Raw genomic sequence first — 15,368 nt, 5'->3', positions numbered from 1 at the left:
AACTCTAGATCACCTCTACTCCACACACAGAGACACGTACAAAACTCTAGATCACCTCTACTCCACACACAGAGACATGTACAAAACTCTAGATCACCTCTACTCCACACACTGAAACACATACAAAGCTCTCCCTCACCCTCTGTTTGGCAAATATGATCCTCTATCCTCCTGATTCCTGCTTACAAGCAAAAACTCTAACAGGAAGTACCAGTGACACCCTAATTACAGAAGTGGTCCGATGAAGCGGAAGCTAAGCTACAGGACCGTTTCGCTAGCACTGACTGGAAAATATTCCAGGATTCATCCGATAACGTTGAAGAGTTTACCACATTAGTCACCGGCTTCATTAATAAGTGCATCGTCCCCACAGTTACCGTACGTACATAGCCTAACCAGAATCCATGGATTACAGGCAACATCCTCACTGAGCTAAAGGCTAGAGCTTCCGCTTTCAAGGAGCGGGTCACTAATCCGGACACTTACAGTTGAAGTCGGAAGTTTACATACACCTTAGCCAAATACATTTAAACTCAGTTTTTCACAATTCCTGACATTTAATCCTAGTAAAAATTCCCTGTCTTAGGTCAGTTAGGATCACCACTTTATTTTAAGAATGTGAAATGTCAGAATAACAGTAGAGAGAATGATTTATTTCAGCTTTTATTTCTTTCATCACATTCCCAGTGGGTCAGAAGTCTACACATACTCAATTAGTATTTGGTAGCATTGCCTTTAAATTGTTTAACTTGGGTCAAATATTTCGGGTAGCCTCCCACAAGCTTCCCACAATAAGTTGGGTGAATTTTGGCCCATTCCTACTGACAGAGCTGGTGTAACTGAGTCAGGTTTGTAGGCCTCCTTGCGGGCACACGCTTTTTCAGTTCTGCCCACACATTTTCTATAGGATTGAGGGCAGGGCTTTGTGATGGCCACTCCAATACCTTGACTTTGTTGTCCTTAAGCCATTTTGCCACAACTTTGGAAGTATGCTTGGGGTCATTGTCCATTTAGAAGACCCATTTGCGTCCAAGCTTTAACTTCCTGACTGATGTCTTGAGATGTTGCTTCAATACATCCACATAATTTCCCTCCCTCACGATGCCATCTATTTTGTGAAGTGCACCAGTCCCTCCTGCAGCAAAGCACCCCCACAACATGATGCTGCCACCCCCGTGCTTCACGGTTGGGATGGTGTTCTTCGGCTTGCAAGCCTCCCCCTTTTTCCTCCAAACATAACGATGGTCATTATGGCCAAACATTTCTATTTTTGTTTCATCAGACCAGAGGTCATTTCTCCAAAAAGTACGATATTTGTCTTCATGTGCAGTTGCAAACCGTAGTCAGGCTTTTTTACGTCGGTTTTGGAGCAGTGGCTTCTTCCTTGCTGAGCGTCTTTCAGGCTATGTCGATATAGGACTCATTTTACTGTGGATATAGATACTTTAGTACCTGTTTCCTCCATTATCTTCACAAGGTCCTTTGCTGTTGTTCTGGGATTGATTTGCACTTTTCGCACCATAGTACGTTCATCTCTAGGAGACAGAACTCGTCTCCTTCCTGAGCGGTATGACGTCTGCGTGGTCCCATGGTGTTTATACTTGTATACTATTGTTTGTACAGATGAACGTGGTACCTTCAGGCGTTTGGAAATTGCTCTTAAACTTGATGACCAAATTTTCTGGAATTTTCCAAGCTGTTTAACGTCTTATGGCTGAAGGGGCAGTATTGAGTAGCTTGGATGGAAGGTGCCCATATCAAACGGCCTGCTCCTCAGTCATAGTTGCTAATATTTGCATATTATTATTAGTATTGGATAGAAAACACTCTAAAGTTTCTAAAACTGTTTGAATTATGTCTGTGAGAGTAACAGAACTCATATTGGCAGGCAAAATCCTGAGTTGAAATCAAAACAGGAAGTCAGAAATCTGAGCTTGTATGTATTCACCAGAGTCCCTAATGAAATCCCCTTGAGATATGAATGATTGTGCACTGCCTAGGGGTTCCACTAGATGTCAACCATCAATAGAAATTATAATGAGACTTCTATGATGTTGTGGGAGAGAATGATAGCAGAATCAGTCAGGTGTCCATCAAGCAGCCATTTTCTGATCATGCTTTTTCCTCATGGTACTCACTTGCGTTCCATTGCTCACGAAGACAAGAAAGAATACTCCGGTTGGAACTTTATTGAAGCTATATGTTAAAAACATCCTAATGATTGATTCTGTATGTAGTTTGAAATGTTTCTTCGACCGGTAATATCACTTTTTGAAGTTTTTGTCCGATATAACGCTGACCAGAATTAGCGTTTGGATATGTAAACCAGACGCGCTAACAAAAGAAGGTATTTGGACATAAATAATGGATTTTTTCGAACAAAACAAACATTTATTGTGGACCTTGCATTCCTGGTGTGCTTTCTGATGTAGATCATCAAAGGTAGGGGAATATTTATCATATATTTTCTTGTTTATGTTGACGCCATCTTTGCGGCTGTGGTGTTTTACTTTTGAGCGCCGTCTCAGATTATAGCGTGGGTTTCTTTTTCCGTAAAGTTTTTTTGTAATCTGACACAGCGGTTGCATTAAGGAGAGGTATATCTATAATTGTCACGTTCTGACCATAGTTCTTTTGTGTTTTCTTTGTTTTAGTGTTGGTCAGGACGTGAGCTGGGTGGGCATTCTATTTTGTGTGTCTAGTTTGTCCATTTCTATGTATGGCCTGATATGGTTCTCAATCAGAGGCAGGTGTTAGTCATTGTCTCTGATTGGGAACCATATTTAGGTAGCTTGTTTTGTGTTGGGGTTTGTGGGAGGTTGTCTTCAGTCTTTGTGTTCATTGCACCAGATAGGACTGTTTCTGTTTTGCCACATTTGTTATTTTGTATTTGTAGTGTTCACGTTTATCGTCTGTTATTAAAACATGTTGAACACTAACTACGCTGCGTATTGGTCCGATCCCTGCTACACCTCCTCTTCAGACGAAGAGGAGGAAGGCTGCCGTTACAATAATTCCATGTGTGTATTATCATCTATATTTATGAGTATAATTGTAATTATGAGATTTCTGTTTTTTGAATTTGGCGCCTTGCACTTCGACTGGCTGTTGTCATATCGATCCCGTTAACGGGACTGCAGCCATATGAAGTTAACTTCTTATGGCTGCATCCCGCTAACGGGATCGATATGACAACAGCCAGTCGAAGTGCAAGGCGCCAAATTCAAACAACAGAAATCTCATAATTAAAATTCCTCAAACATACATGTGTCTTATATCATTTTAAAGGTCATCTTGTTGTTAATCCCACCAAAGTGTCCGATTTCAAATATGCTTTTCAGCGAAAGCACTACAAACGATTATGTTAGGTCCCCACCAAACCACAATAATCACAGCCATTTTTCCAGCGAAATATAGCAGTCACAAAAAGCAGAAATAGAGATAAAATGAATCACTAACCTTTGATGATCTTCATCAGATGACACTCATAGGACTTCATGTTACACAATACATGCATGTTTTGTTTGATAAAGTTCATATTTATATAAAAAAATCTGAGTTTACATTGGCGCGTTAAATTCACTAGTTCCAAAAACATCAAGTGATTTTGCATAGCCACATCGTTTCAACAGAAATACTCATCATAAATGTAGATGATTATACAAGTTATACACATGGAATTATAGATATACCTCTACTTAATGCAACCGCTGTGTCAGATTTCAAAAAAATTCTTACGGAAAAATCAAACCATGCAATAATCTGAGACGGAGCTCAGAACAATAGCCAAATTAGCCGCCATGTTGGACTCAACAGAAACCAGAAAATACATGATAAATGTTTCCTTACCTTTGATGAACTTCATCAGAATGCAGTCCTAGGAATCCCAGGTCCACAATAAATGCTTGATTTGTTCAATAATGTCTGTTATTTATGTCCAATTAGCTACTTTGGTTAGCGCATTTGGTAAACAATTCCAAAGTCACAAAGCGCGTCCACTATAACGTGACGAAATGTCCAAAAGTTCCTTAACAGTCAGTAGAAACATGTCAAACGATGTATTGAATCAATCGTAAGAATGTTGTTAACATACATCTTGAATAACGTTCCAACTGGAGAATTACATTGACTTCAGGTGAGAGATGGAACGGAGCTGCCTATCACGTGATTGTGCGTGTTCAATGCGTGGTCACCTCATGGCAGTGATTACTCATTCCTGTCTCCTTCGGCCCCCCTTCACATTAGAGTCATCAGACTAAGTTCTATTGACTGTTGGCATCTAGTGGAAGCCGTGGGAAGTGAAAACTCATCCATATCTCGCTGTAATTTCATTGGGAGCTTGGTTGAAAATCTAGCAGCCTCAGAAAAAATCCAAACAGGAAGTGGAACTTCTCAGGTTTTTGCCTGCCATATGAGTTCTGTTATACTCACAGACATAATTCAGAGTGTTTTCTATCCAATACTACTAATAATATGCATATATTAGCAACTATGACTGAGGAGCAGGCCGTTTACTCTGGGCACCTCTGTGCACCTTTCATCCAAGCTATTCAATACTGCCCCTGCAGCCATAAGAAGTTAACAAGCGCATTCGGGAAAAAAGCACTGTCGTTGCACCAATGTGTACCTAACTATGAACATCAATGCCTTTCTTAAAATCAATACACAAGTATATATTTTTAAACCTGCATATTTAGTTAATATTGCCTGCTAACATGAATTTCTTTTAACATTTACATTTAAGTCATTTAGCAGACGCTCTTTTAACTAGGGAAATTGTGTCACTTCTCTTGCGTTCTGTGCAAGCAGAGTCAGGGTATATACAGCAGTTTGGGCCGCCTGGCTCGTTGCGAACTGTGTGAAGACCATTTCTTCCTAACAACGGCTGTAATTCATTTGCCAGAATTGTACATAATTATGACATAACATTGAAGGTTGTGCAATGTAACAGCAATATTTAGACTTAGGGATGCCACCCGTTAGATAAAATACGTAACGCTTCCGTATTTCACTGAAAGAATAAATATTTTGTTTTCGAAATGATTGTTTCCGGATTTGACCATATTAATGACCTAAGGCTCGTATTTCTGTGTGTTATTATATTACAATTAAGTTTATGATTTGATAGAGCAGTCTGACTGAGCGGTGGTAGGCAGCAGCAGGATCGTAAGCATTGTGTCAATGGTATATGAAATACAAATGGTATAGAGAGAAATAGTCCTATAATAACTACAACCTAACATTTCTTACCTGGGAATATTGAAGACTCATGTTAAAAGGAACCACCAGCTTTCATATGTTCTGAGCAAGGAACTTGAAAGTTAGCTTTTTTACATGGCACATATTACACTTTTACTTTCTTCAACACTTTGTTTTTGCATTATTTAAACCAAATTGAACATGTTTCATTATTTATTTGAGACTAAATTGATTTTATTGATGTATTATATTAAGTTAAAATAAGTGTTCATTCAGTATTGTTGTAAATGTAAAAATCGGCCGATTAATCGGTATCGGCTTTTTTTGGTCATCCAATAATTGCTATCGGTATCAGCGTTGAAAAATCATAATCGGTCGACCTCTAATCTGCATTGACCCTTTTTGCGCTAACTCTTTTGACTCCTCACATACGCTGCTGCTACTGTTTATAATCTATCCTGTTGCCTAATCACTTTATCCCTACCTATATGTGTTTATCTACCTTAATTACCTTATACCACTGCACATCAACTCGGTACATATCCCGTGTATATAGCCAAGTTATCGTCACTCAGTGTGTATTTATTCCCCATGTTATAATTTTTCTCTCTACATTGTTGGGAAGGGCCGTAAGTAAAATTTCACTGTTAGTCTACACCTGTTGTTTTCAAAGCATGTAATGAATAACATTTTGATTTGAGTACAGAGCATACTTACAAGGTCTCTGTTACACACACCGACCCACACTACTCACGTACTGTATGCTGGTTCATAACCTCATCCATCCTATGATAAAGGAGCCCACACTCTGACCTGAAGAAGCAGAAGAACATTACTTGATCTGAGTAGGCATGCAGGTAGAGAACTTATTTCCCTATTTCCTCCTCCTTTTCCTTCTCTCTTCTTTCTGTAGTACTGGTGAAGGAAGGTAAGGTGTGTCCCTTTGTGGCCTACATCCGAGAGGGGGAGTGTAACATCCTCCAGGACATTAACTCACTGATGAGGACCCCACAGGAGAAGGTGTCAGTCTGCGCACACACACACACACATCACACTGTAACAGTAGGCCTTACTCCAGGCTGCTGCATGTTCCCTGTTTGATTAAAAACCACTTCGTCTAAATCAAGGAGTGAAAGAGCAGGACTTGATTTGAATATTAATTACATGGTTAAGACTGATTACCATAATTGTGTTACATTTTATACCGAGAAATGGGAATATCAATTCCAGGAACATGTCATTTGTGATAATGATTGGGCCTTGGCTATTTTTCCTTCATTGGTTGTTGATTTCCAGGGCAGCAGGATAAAGTTTGTTGTCGTGGGGAAGCTCGGACCAATGGAATCGTTCGGTGAGGTGAGCATCCTGCTTGATCAGCCCTCCCCCTGCAGCATCGTCACGGCGACAGAAGTGCAAGTAGGGATCATCCAACCAGATGCTCTGAAAGGTTAGTCACATGTTCTTATATCATATCTGGTAGCCTATACAATCTCCTGTTGGATGTTTGAAAGGAAATAAAAACTGAGTTGATTACTGTGCGTTAATTTGATTTATGTTCATATTTTGATTAGGACTTGATTCAGTGACATCGGCACTGATGTTACAAACAGCACAGCCGACTTACGGGAAGTTGAGTCAGGTACTGCAGTCAATTTGTCCAACATATTAACCTTACATTATTCACCCTTTCCCTTTACCCTGATACTATTGTGTTATAGAACAAGTGGAAAAGCACTGGTTCGAATAGTGAATAATATTCTGTTGCATTCACCTAGAATACTGTTGACCACTTGGTTCTGTATGACTTGTCCCTGTCTTATTCCAGGAAGAGATTAACAAGGAGTACATCAGACAAGAGCGGCACAAGGAGTGGGACCACATAAAGGTGTAGTGTATAGTACGTCAGTAAAGCATATTGTTACAGTACTTTCTTTCCTTTTCTCACTAATGAGCCTTTTCATTCTACTAAGCCTTTTCACATTACAGAGCTGTACAACACTGGCCTGATTATGCATCTCCCAGAGTTTCTGGACCCGTGCTGTGAAGGACAATGTGAAGGGAAAATAACAAGCCAGCACAGTACGGTTCGGCTCAGTAGTGTGAAAAGGGTCTCTCTCTGTCTTAGGCTCTTATGGAATACCCAGCACAGTACGTTATAATCCCTGTGCCTTGTCCAAACCCAGAACACAAACACAACGTTTCTTCTGAGAATCAGCAGCCATGCAGCCAGCCCTAACTAATTCCCAGGCCTGAGTGCCAATGTCTGCCTTTGTTCTCAACCAACAGTGTGTGTGTGTGTGTGTATATATTTGCGCATGTTCGCTTGTGTATGCGGGTATGCGTGCCAGTTTCCCATAGATGATTACACCACTGTGTAGCTCTGCTCTGTTATTGCCATGGCAAAATCCTTACTTGGAAGGAAATTCATTATGGACGCTGGCTAACTGGCTAACCGGTCCAGTGCAGTCCTCTCTGAGGTACCTTTCTACAGCTACAGCTTGTGTATCTCCCACGTAATAAAGACAGACGGACAGGCCGGCCAACCTCCCTTTCTCTGGCTGCTTGTTTCACAGGAATATAACCTTTCAGACCCTTCCCATGTAGTTCTGGGTTGTAGGCCAATAGAAAGGGTCTCTTTGTGCATTTTGTCAGGAACACTATACAGTTTGTCTGTCAGGAGGCTAAAGTGATCATCAGCCCCAGCTGTCTGCCTCTGTCATGGTTTGGTTTGGTTTAGTGTGTGTGGTCTGGATCTGGGTCTCGCTGCCAAGCTTTCTCGGCTGAACAGACAGGAGGCGTTGGAGGTTGGGAGCCCCGGCCTGTTGGGGTGTGGTGGGAACCGACATGCAGTGTCCCACGGCCAATGAGAGAGGAGGATCTTGACCGATGAAAGCCTCACAAAGCAAACCGTTACCGTAACAATCAACTGTCATAAACAGTGTTCTGATAGTGACATAGAGCTCAGTGGGGGCAAGGTGTTGAGTGTTGTCATCCTAGCTAACACTTAGAGACTAAGACAGACAGGTGTAGCTAGTTGTTTCAAACAGTATGTTGTTGTACAGTATATGGTCAGCTGTTCTGCACTGGTATGAATCGGCTCGTTGTTCTACAGGGAGGCCGCTGTAGCACCACTGTAGCTTCTCTCTTATATGCAGCCTTTTCCTGATCCCAGATCTGCCTGTGCTGTATTTCCAAGATCATGGGAGTTATCTATACAACCCATCAGGTTAATGCAGCCTCTCTCTGCATGGAGCCAGATACGTCTCCTTCTCATGTTAAATGCCTTTTGAACTGTGGTTCATGCCAGTTCATGCCGTTTAAAAGACATTTAAAGCTCCAGTGTCAGTGCTTGCTTGTATGTCATGCTTGTTTATCGCAATTACGCAGTCTGACAAATGGACACTGATGAACCTAAACAGAAACAAAAGATACGTGTCTATTGAAACCTTTCGTTCTTGCTACGTCTGATGGCATTTTCCATCTGCCATCGCTAAATGGCGTTAGATCATTTACGATCTGTAGCAGGAGCACAGAGCTGGAAAAACGACTGTAGCCTCTCTTTGATTGAGACGGGCAGTTATTATGCCTGTTTGATTGCTAATCTTACTGTTGAGCTGACGAATGACAACAGTCACAGCGTTTGTTTGCTGTCAGGCTGTATTTTTCAGCTCCAGAATAAGGACAGATTTGTTTGTTTATGCTCTCATATGGAGAACCCAGAGTGGCTATGATTAATAGGACTGTGAGTGTTCACGTTTCTGACGCAACACCCCATTTTTAGGCAAACATCGGAACTCTTTTTTTTGCCTTTGAAATAGATTTAGGAGTTAAGAGTTTCCAAAGTATTGGGACAAGGGTGAATCACCTATAAATTATGTGTTATTCCTATGTTATGCTCAGTAATCTAGGCTGAGTGTGTGTCATTTTGGGCGGTGGAGTTTTACGTCAGACGGTAGGTTCTAAATATGGGTTGGAGAAGAGGTTCTGTGTCTTCCTGGTTTATTTAGACTCTGGTCACTCTTACTACAGACATCTACAGACATGAATGTTGGTGTGGTGGGGGAAAAAACGCAAACAGACAGACAGTGACTATTATTCCTTACTTGTGTAACCTTGTCTGAGACCTAATGACTTGAATTAGCTCCCCAAGTCACAAACAGACAGCGTTTGAAACACACTGTACTCCTAGGTAACAAAGAATGTGAACAATGCTCACTTGATGAGTAACCTTGCTTGAGACCTGAAGACTTCTATTAGCCCCCGGAGCTAACGCCCAGTTTTTGGCTCAGATCGCTAAACAGTCTTGAGGTACACTACCATGATTGCAAGTGTCATGCCCTTGAGAATATGGACGGATCACTCAAAAAAGAAATGACTTAGAAATTTCACCAGACAACGACAAAATGTTCATCAGCTTTTCCTTTCAGAATGTGCCAATTTACATTTTCTTATTAAAGGTTTTGAGTCCCTCAAAATATCACTCAAGCCACACAAAAGAAAAAATCCTAACAAATACATGATTGTCTAATAGGAAAATAATAATGAGCAAAGCCTTTTGTTCAAGAAATTCTTAACATTCCCCAAAATAACAAGTTCTAACCGTTATGTGATTGTTTCATACTGAGGAACTGCATGAATTAATTTCTCAGACAGAACCATCTGAATTGAACCAATCAATATCTGACCAGACTGAATACAGAGCACCAGTTTGCAAGAGAGTGTTTGGGCAAGATAAAATTCTGCAGCGGAATATGAAAATGGTCCTGATGTTACATCTTAGCCACACTGATATGTAGGATGATGATGATTGTGTTGAATGCTTCACTTATAACCAGTGCTATATAGTGGGAGAGTGTGTGTGTGTGTGTGTGTGTGTGTGTGTGTGTGTGTGTGTTGTGTGTGTGTGGTGGTGTGTGTGTGTGTGTGTGTGTGTGTGTGTGTGTGTGTGTGTGTGTGTGTGTGTGTGTGTGTGTGTGTGTGTGCGTGTGTGTCGAGCAAGAGAAAAGGTGTCAGAAAGACACAATCATCCACAGACAGAATGCATTCATTTAATCATTGCAAACTTTAAACATGATGGCCCTTCGAAAATGTGTGTTCATAAACAAATTGATATTGATCTGTGATTTGTGTGTTCATACATCTGTTTAGACTGCAGCCCAAATAAAGGCTTCACAGAGTTCAAGTAACAGCCACATCTCAGCATCAACTGTTCAGAGGAGACTGCGTGAATCAGGCCTTCAGGGTCGAATTGCTGCAAAGAAACCACTACTAAAGGACACCAATAGAACGAAGAGACTTGCTTGGGCCAAGAAACACGAGCAATGGACTTTAGACAGGTGAAATCTGTCCTTTGGTCTGATGAGTCCAAATTCCAACCGCCGTGTCTTTGTGAGACGCAGGGTAGGTGAATGGATGATCTCACATGTGTGGTTCCCACCATGAAGCATGGAGGAGAGATGTGATGGTGGGGGGGGGGTGCTTTCCTGGTGACACTGTCAGAGATTTATTTAAAATTCAAGGCACACTTAACCAGCATGGCTACCACAGCATTTTGCAGCCGATACGCCATCCCATCTGGTTTGTGCTTAGTGGGACTATCATTTGTTTTTCAACAGGACAATGACCCAACACACCTCCAGGCTGTGTAAGGGCTATTTGACAAAGATGGAGAGTGATGGAGTGCTGCATCAGATGACCTGGCCTCCACAATCACCAAACCTCAACCCAACTGAAATGGTTTGGGATGAAATGGATCGCAGGGTGAAGGAAAAGCAGCCAAAAAGTGCTCAGCATATGTGGGAACTCCTTCAAAACTGTTGGAAAAGCATTCCAAGTGAAGCTGGTTGAGAGCATGCAAAGCTGTCATCAAGGCAAAGTGTGGCTCCTTTGAAGAATCTGAAATATAAAATATATGTTGATTTSTTTAACACTTGTTTTGGTTACTACATGATTCCATATGTGTTATTTCATAGTTGTGATGTCTTCACTATTATTCTACAATGTAGAAAATAGTAAAAATAAATAAAAACTCTTGAATGAACTAAATAAAAACTCTTGGTGTGTCCAAACTTTTGACTGGTACTCTATGATTGGTTATCTGTTTCCTATAATCAGACCCATGTTGTGTGGGATGCCAAAGACCAATGTAATAACGCTCCATTGATTGGTGCTTCTGATCTTTAGCACTGGGCATACAGTGTGATATACTGGCAGGGGCATCATGCACAGTGTGATATACTGGCAGGAGGCACAAAGTATGTGAGGATGGCTGAAGGGTGGTCCGTAGGGGCGCTAGGCCCCCCGTTCGGAAGTTGGAGAATTTAGCATTTTTCAAACACATGAAATAGCCTTTTCCTGCTATCTACAGCCATAATCATTATGCTTAATTCTATGTAAAAAAAAGTTTTTCTGCATATCGAAGCATACCTCTTGAGCTCTCTCCTTCTGACTGGTGGTTATTTTCTTAAAGAAATAAAATATGCTTCTCTGCTAAAATCTGGGTAAAAGATTCAAAGGAATTTGAGTGTTATTTGTACATTTAGTTATTGAWTGCTTTTCTAAAGTCTACCAACCTTGCCAGCAGGCATGTCAGCTAAGATAGACAAGCTAGCTACTCTAACTAGATTGATTGCCTGAAATGGCTTCTTGGTAGCTATTTACAGTGGGGCAAAAAAGTATTTAGTCAGCCACCAATTGTGCAAGTTCTCCCACTTAAAAAGATGAGAGAGGCCTGTAATATTCATCATAGGTACACTTCAACTATGACAGACAAAATGAGGGGGAAAAATCCTGAAAATCACATTGTAGGATTTTTAATGAATTTATTTGCAAATTATGGTGGAAAATAAGTATTTGGTCAATAACAAAAGTTTATCTGCATACTGTTGCTTATACTACCTTTGGTTGGCAATGACAAGAGGTCAACGTTTTTCTGTAAGTCTTCACAAGGTTTCACACCGTGTTGCTGGTATTTTGGCCCATTCCTCCATGCAGATCTCCCTCTAGAGCAGTGATGTTTGGGGCGGTTGGCGGCAACACGGACTTTCAACTCCCTCCAAAGATTTTTATAGGGTTGAGACTCGGAGACGTGCTAGGCCACTCCAGGACCTTGAAATGCTTCTTACGAAGCCACTCCTTCGTTGCCCGGGCGGTGTGTTTGGGATCATTATCATGCTGAAAGACCCAGCCACGTTTCATCTTCAATGCCCTTGCTGATGGAAGGAGGTTTTCACTCAAAACTCACAATACATGGCCCCATTCATTCTTTCCTTTACACGGATCAGTCGTCCTGTCCCTTTGCAGAAAAACAGCCCCAAAGCATGATGTTTCCACCCCATGCTTCACAGTAGGTATGGTGTTCTTGGATGCAAACTCGCATTCTTTGTCCTCCAAACCCCGCACGAGTTGAGTTTTTACCAAAAAGTTATATTTTGGTTTCATCTGACCATATGACATTCTCCCAATCTTCTTCTGGATCATCCAAATGCTCTCTAGCAAACTTCAGACGGGCCTGGACATGTACTGGCTTAAGCAGGGGGACACGTCTGGCACTGCAGGATTTGAGTCCCTGGCGGCATAGTGTGTTACTAATGGTAGGCTTTGTTACTTTGGTCCCAGCTCTCTGCAGGTCATTCACTAGGTCCCCCCGTGTGGTTCTGGGATTTTTGCTCACCGTTCTTGTGATCATTTTGACCCCACGGGGTGAYATCTTGCGTGGAGCCCCAGATCGAGGGAGATTATCAGTGGTCTTGTATGTCTTCCATTTCCTAATAATTGCTCCCACAGTTGATTTCTTCAAACCAAGCTGCTTACCTATTGCAGATTCAGTCTTCCCAGCCTGGTGCAGGTCTACAATTTTGTTTCTGGTGCCCTTTGACAGCTCTTTGGTCTTGGCCATAGTGGAGTTTGGAGTGTGACTGTTTGAGGTTGTGGACAGGTGTCTTTTATACTGATAACAAGTTCWAACAGGTGCCATTAATACAGGTAACGAGTGGAGGACAGAGGAGCCTCTTAAAGAATAAGTTACAGGTCTGTGAGAGCCAGAAATCTTGCTTGTTTGTAGGTGACCAAATACTTATTTTCCACCATAATTTGCAAATAAATTCATTAAAAATCCTACAATGTGYTTTTCTGGATTTTTTTCTTCTCATTTTGTCTGTCATYGTTGAAGTGTACCTATGATGAAAATTACAGGCCTCTCTCATCTTTTTAAGTGGGAGAACTTGCACAATTGGTGGCTGACTAAATACTTTTTTGCCCCACTGTTTAAGGTTGGGAAATTGGGAAACCATCTGGGCTAGCTAAAGCCAACTTCCTAAAATTGCTAAGTCGCTAGTAGTATTACAGAAGGAAAACAAATGTGTAATTACAATTTGTATTATTATAATATTGTTTTTTTTACTGGACAATTCTGAGGGAGCACGTACCCCTGTGCCCCTTATGGGCATGACGCCTCTGTACTGCAATGCAGTGTGACATCCTGTAATGCTCATAATAAGTGTGTATTTTAATCTCATGTTTTGTCTCTTATTTCCTCCACAGAAGAGAGTGTTGTCTGATGCCCTGCTCTACAACGGGATCCAGCAGGGGAACGGGAAGTGGACCTTCACTAGGGGAGGTGGAAGAAGATCTGTGGACAAGAGCAGCCCCTTCCAATAAACACAGCTTACACACAAACACCCCAGCGTGTACTGCCTGATTTGACTCCAGATGTTACAACAACAACGCAAGAAAACACAGGAACTGACATTGCCAAACCCTAATTTGCTGTTTAAAAGTATAACTCCAGTCCCATGCTCCAATCCAACTTCTGACACCACACCCTCCAATATCCCGCCACATACACTTTTGTTCTCTGCCTGTATCTTTGGACTCAACGTACAGTGACCACTCCAGATGTACACTAATATAGCATCAAAGAAAATAAACTGTTATTCTCCCCAGCTTTCACTCTCACTCAAAGCCTTTCAAATAAGAGGCAGTTATTGTCAATCAGCTAGCAGCGTTCACTGCAGTGCTTCCTATATCCCTGCCAGGGCCAGAGGAACTCTGAGGACAGTGACACATCATGTTGTCTTTCACCCACTTAGTATAACCTAACCAGACATGTCCTACGTGTGCAAATACAGAGCCTGACCCAGCCCAAAACAACCCACCATAACCATACACCCCCAACACAGGCCAAAACAACACAGCCTTATTGGATCTTATACTTGTGTGAAACAGTGTTGGGTAAGACATACAACAAGTCTGCAATGACATACAGAGCCCAACACAACATCTTGTTGCGCAGTCACTGTGAATACTGTAGAGAACGGAAAACAATTCTTTATGAAAGAGAAAATACTGAACCGTATCGTAGAGAAACTGAAATGACATTTGACCGTATAATTAGTTTTATGTCTAAATATTTGGGTCGAGACATAGACTTTTTAGATTGCTGGAATCTGTATGGAAACAGAAACACAGACCTTAAAATACATGGTGTTTGTTTAGATTTGAGACCGTAACTGACCTTGACAGAGACTGTTTCACATTCCCAAAGGAAAATAGCTCTTTATTGCTTCTTTGTGTATATTTTTGTTTTCTCCTCAGATGACAGTTCTGTACTGAAATGACCTACTGAGATTGTCCCTCAGTCTGGAGAATGATTTGAGATGAGAATGGGCTTGAAACGAGCTGTGGTAAATGATATGGTTTTATTGTAGCAAATATTGTATCTCCTCGTCTGCATAAGCCTAATTTGATTAAATGTTTTTGTGCGTGTGTGTTATGGAAATTTTACCTGAATAGAAATACATTTAGCAATTTTGTCTCTATTCATTGGTTAATATTTTATCCCCGCCAAAAAGTGTTCCTTCATGTTAGCAGAGATTTCAGAAACTCAAACAAATAGCTCATTTCAAAGATGAGTGAGGCTCTTAACCCTTAACATTGACACAAGTAAGATGAATTATGCTTTCAAGTGGTTTTGTCCACACACATAAGCGCGCGCACACACGGTCATTTCACACAGTCCAAGAGCTGCTTTCAATACAATGTTTGGGAGGTTAGGTTGGTGAGGTGAGATGTTTTCCCTCAAGGTGCAGGGGGAAATGACAAAGCTGTTTCCTTTGTTTGAACAAGGCCCCGTGAGAATGTAGTCCAAGGCTAGAGGAGAGGTGTTGCAT

The 15,368-nt window shown here is 41.3% G+C and overlaps 1 protein-coding gene across 5 annotated transcripts in view; it reads left to right on the top strand.

The window, feature by feature from the left end:
- The window catches only part of cnbd1 (cyclic nucleotide binding domain containing 1), an 82,028-nt gene extending 67,012 nt beyond the window's left edge, over positions 1–15,016 (top strand). Inside the window, exons 8-13 of one of the 5 annotated variants that reach the window (XR_011480940.1) lie at positions 6,113–6,219; positions 6,496–6,646; positions 6,771–6,838; positions 7,025–7,084; positions 10,348–10,599; positions 10,815–11,196. Coding sequence is in view for 3 of the 5 variants with exons in the window: in XM_070446701.1 (XP_070302802.1) it covers positions 6,113–6,219; positions 6,496–6,646; positions 6,771–6,838; positions 7,025–7,084; positions 10,348–10,539 (578 nt within the window). In the remaining 2 variants the exon portion in view is untranslated. Of the gene's footprint in view, positions 1–6,112; positions 6,220–6,495; positions 6,647–6,770; positions 6,839–7,024; positions 7,097–10,347; positions 10,606–10,814; positions 11,197–13,740 lie in introns of those variants that run through there. The other 4 variants (XR_011480939.1, XM_024000984.1, XM_024000985.1 and 1 more) reach the window with 4 other exon arrangements.
- The last annotated feature ends 352 nt before the right edge of the window (positions 15,017–15,368 follow it).

The sequence above is a fragment of the Salvelinus sp. IW2-2015 genome, linkage group LG14 (assembly GCF_002910315.2).
Source record: "Salvelinus sp. IW2-2015 linkage group LG14, ASM291031v2, whole genome shotgun sequence".
NCBI lineage: Eukaryota > Metazoa > Chordata > Actinopteri > Salmoniformes > Salmonidae > Salvelinus > Salvelinus sp. IW2-2015.
This window is presented reverse-complemented; position numbering and strand designations above follow the sequence as displayed.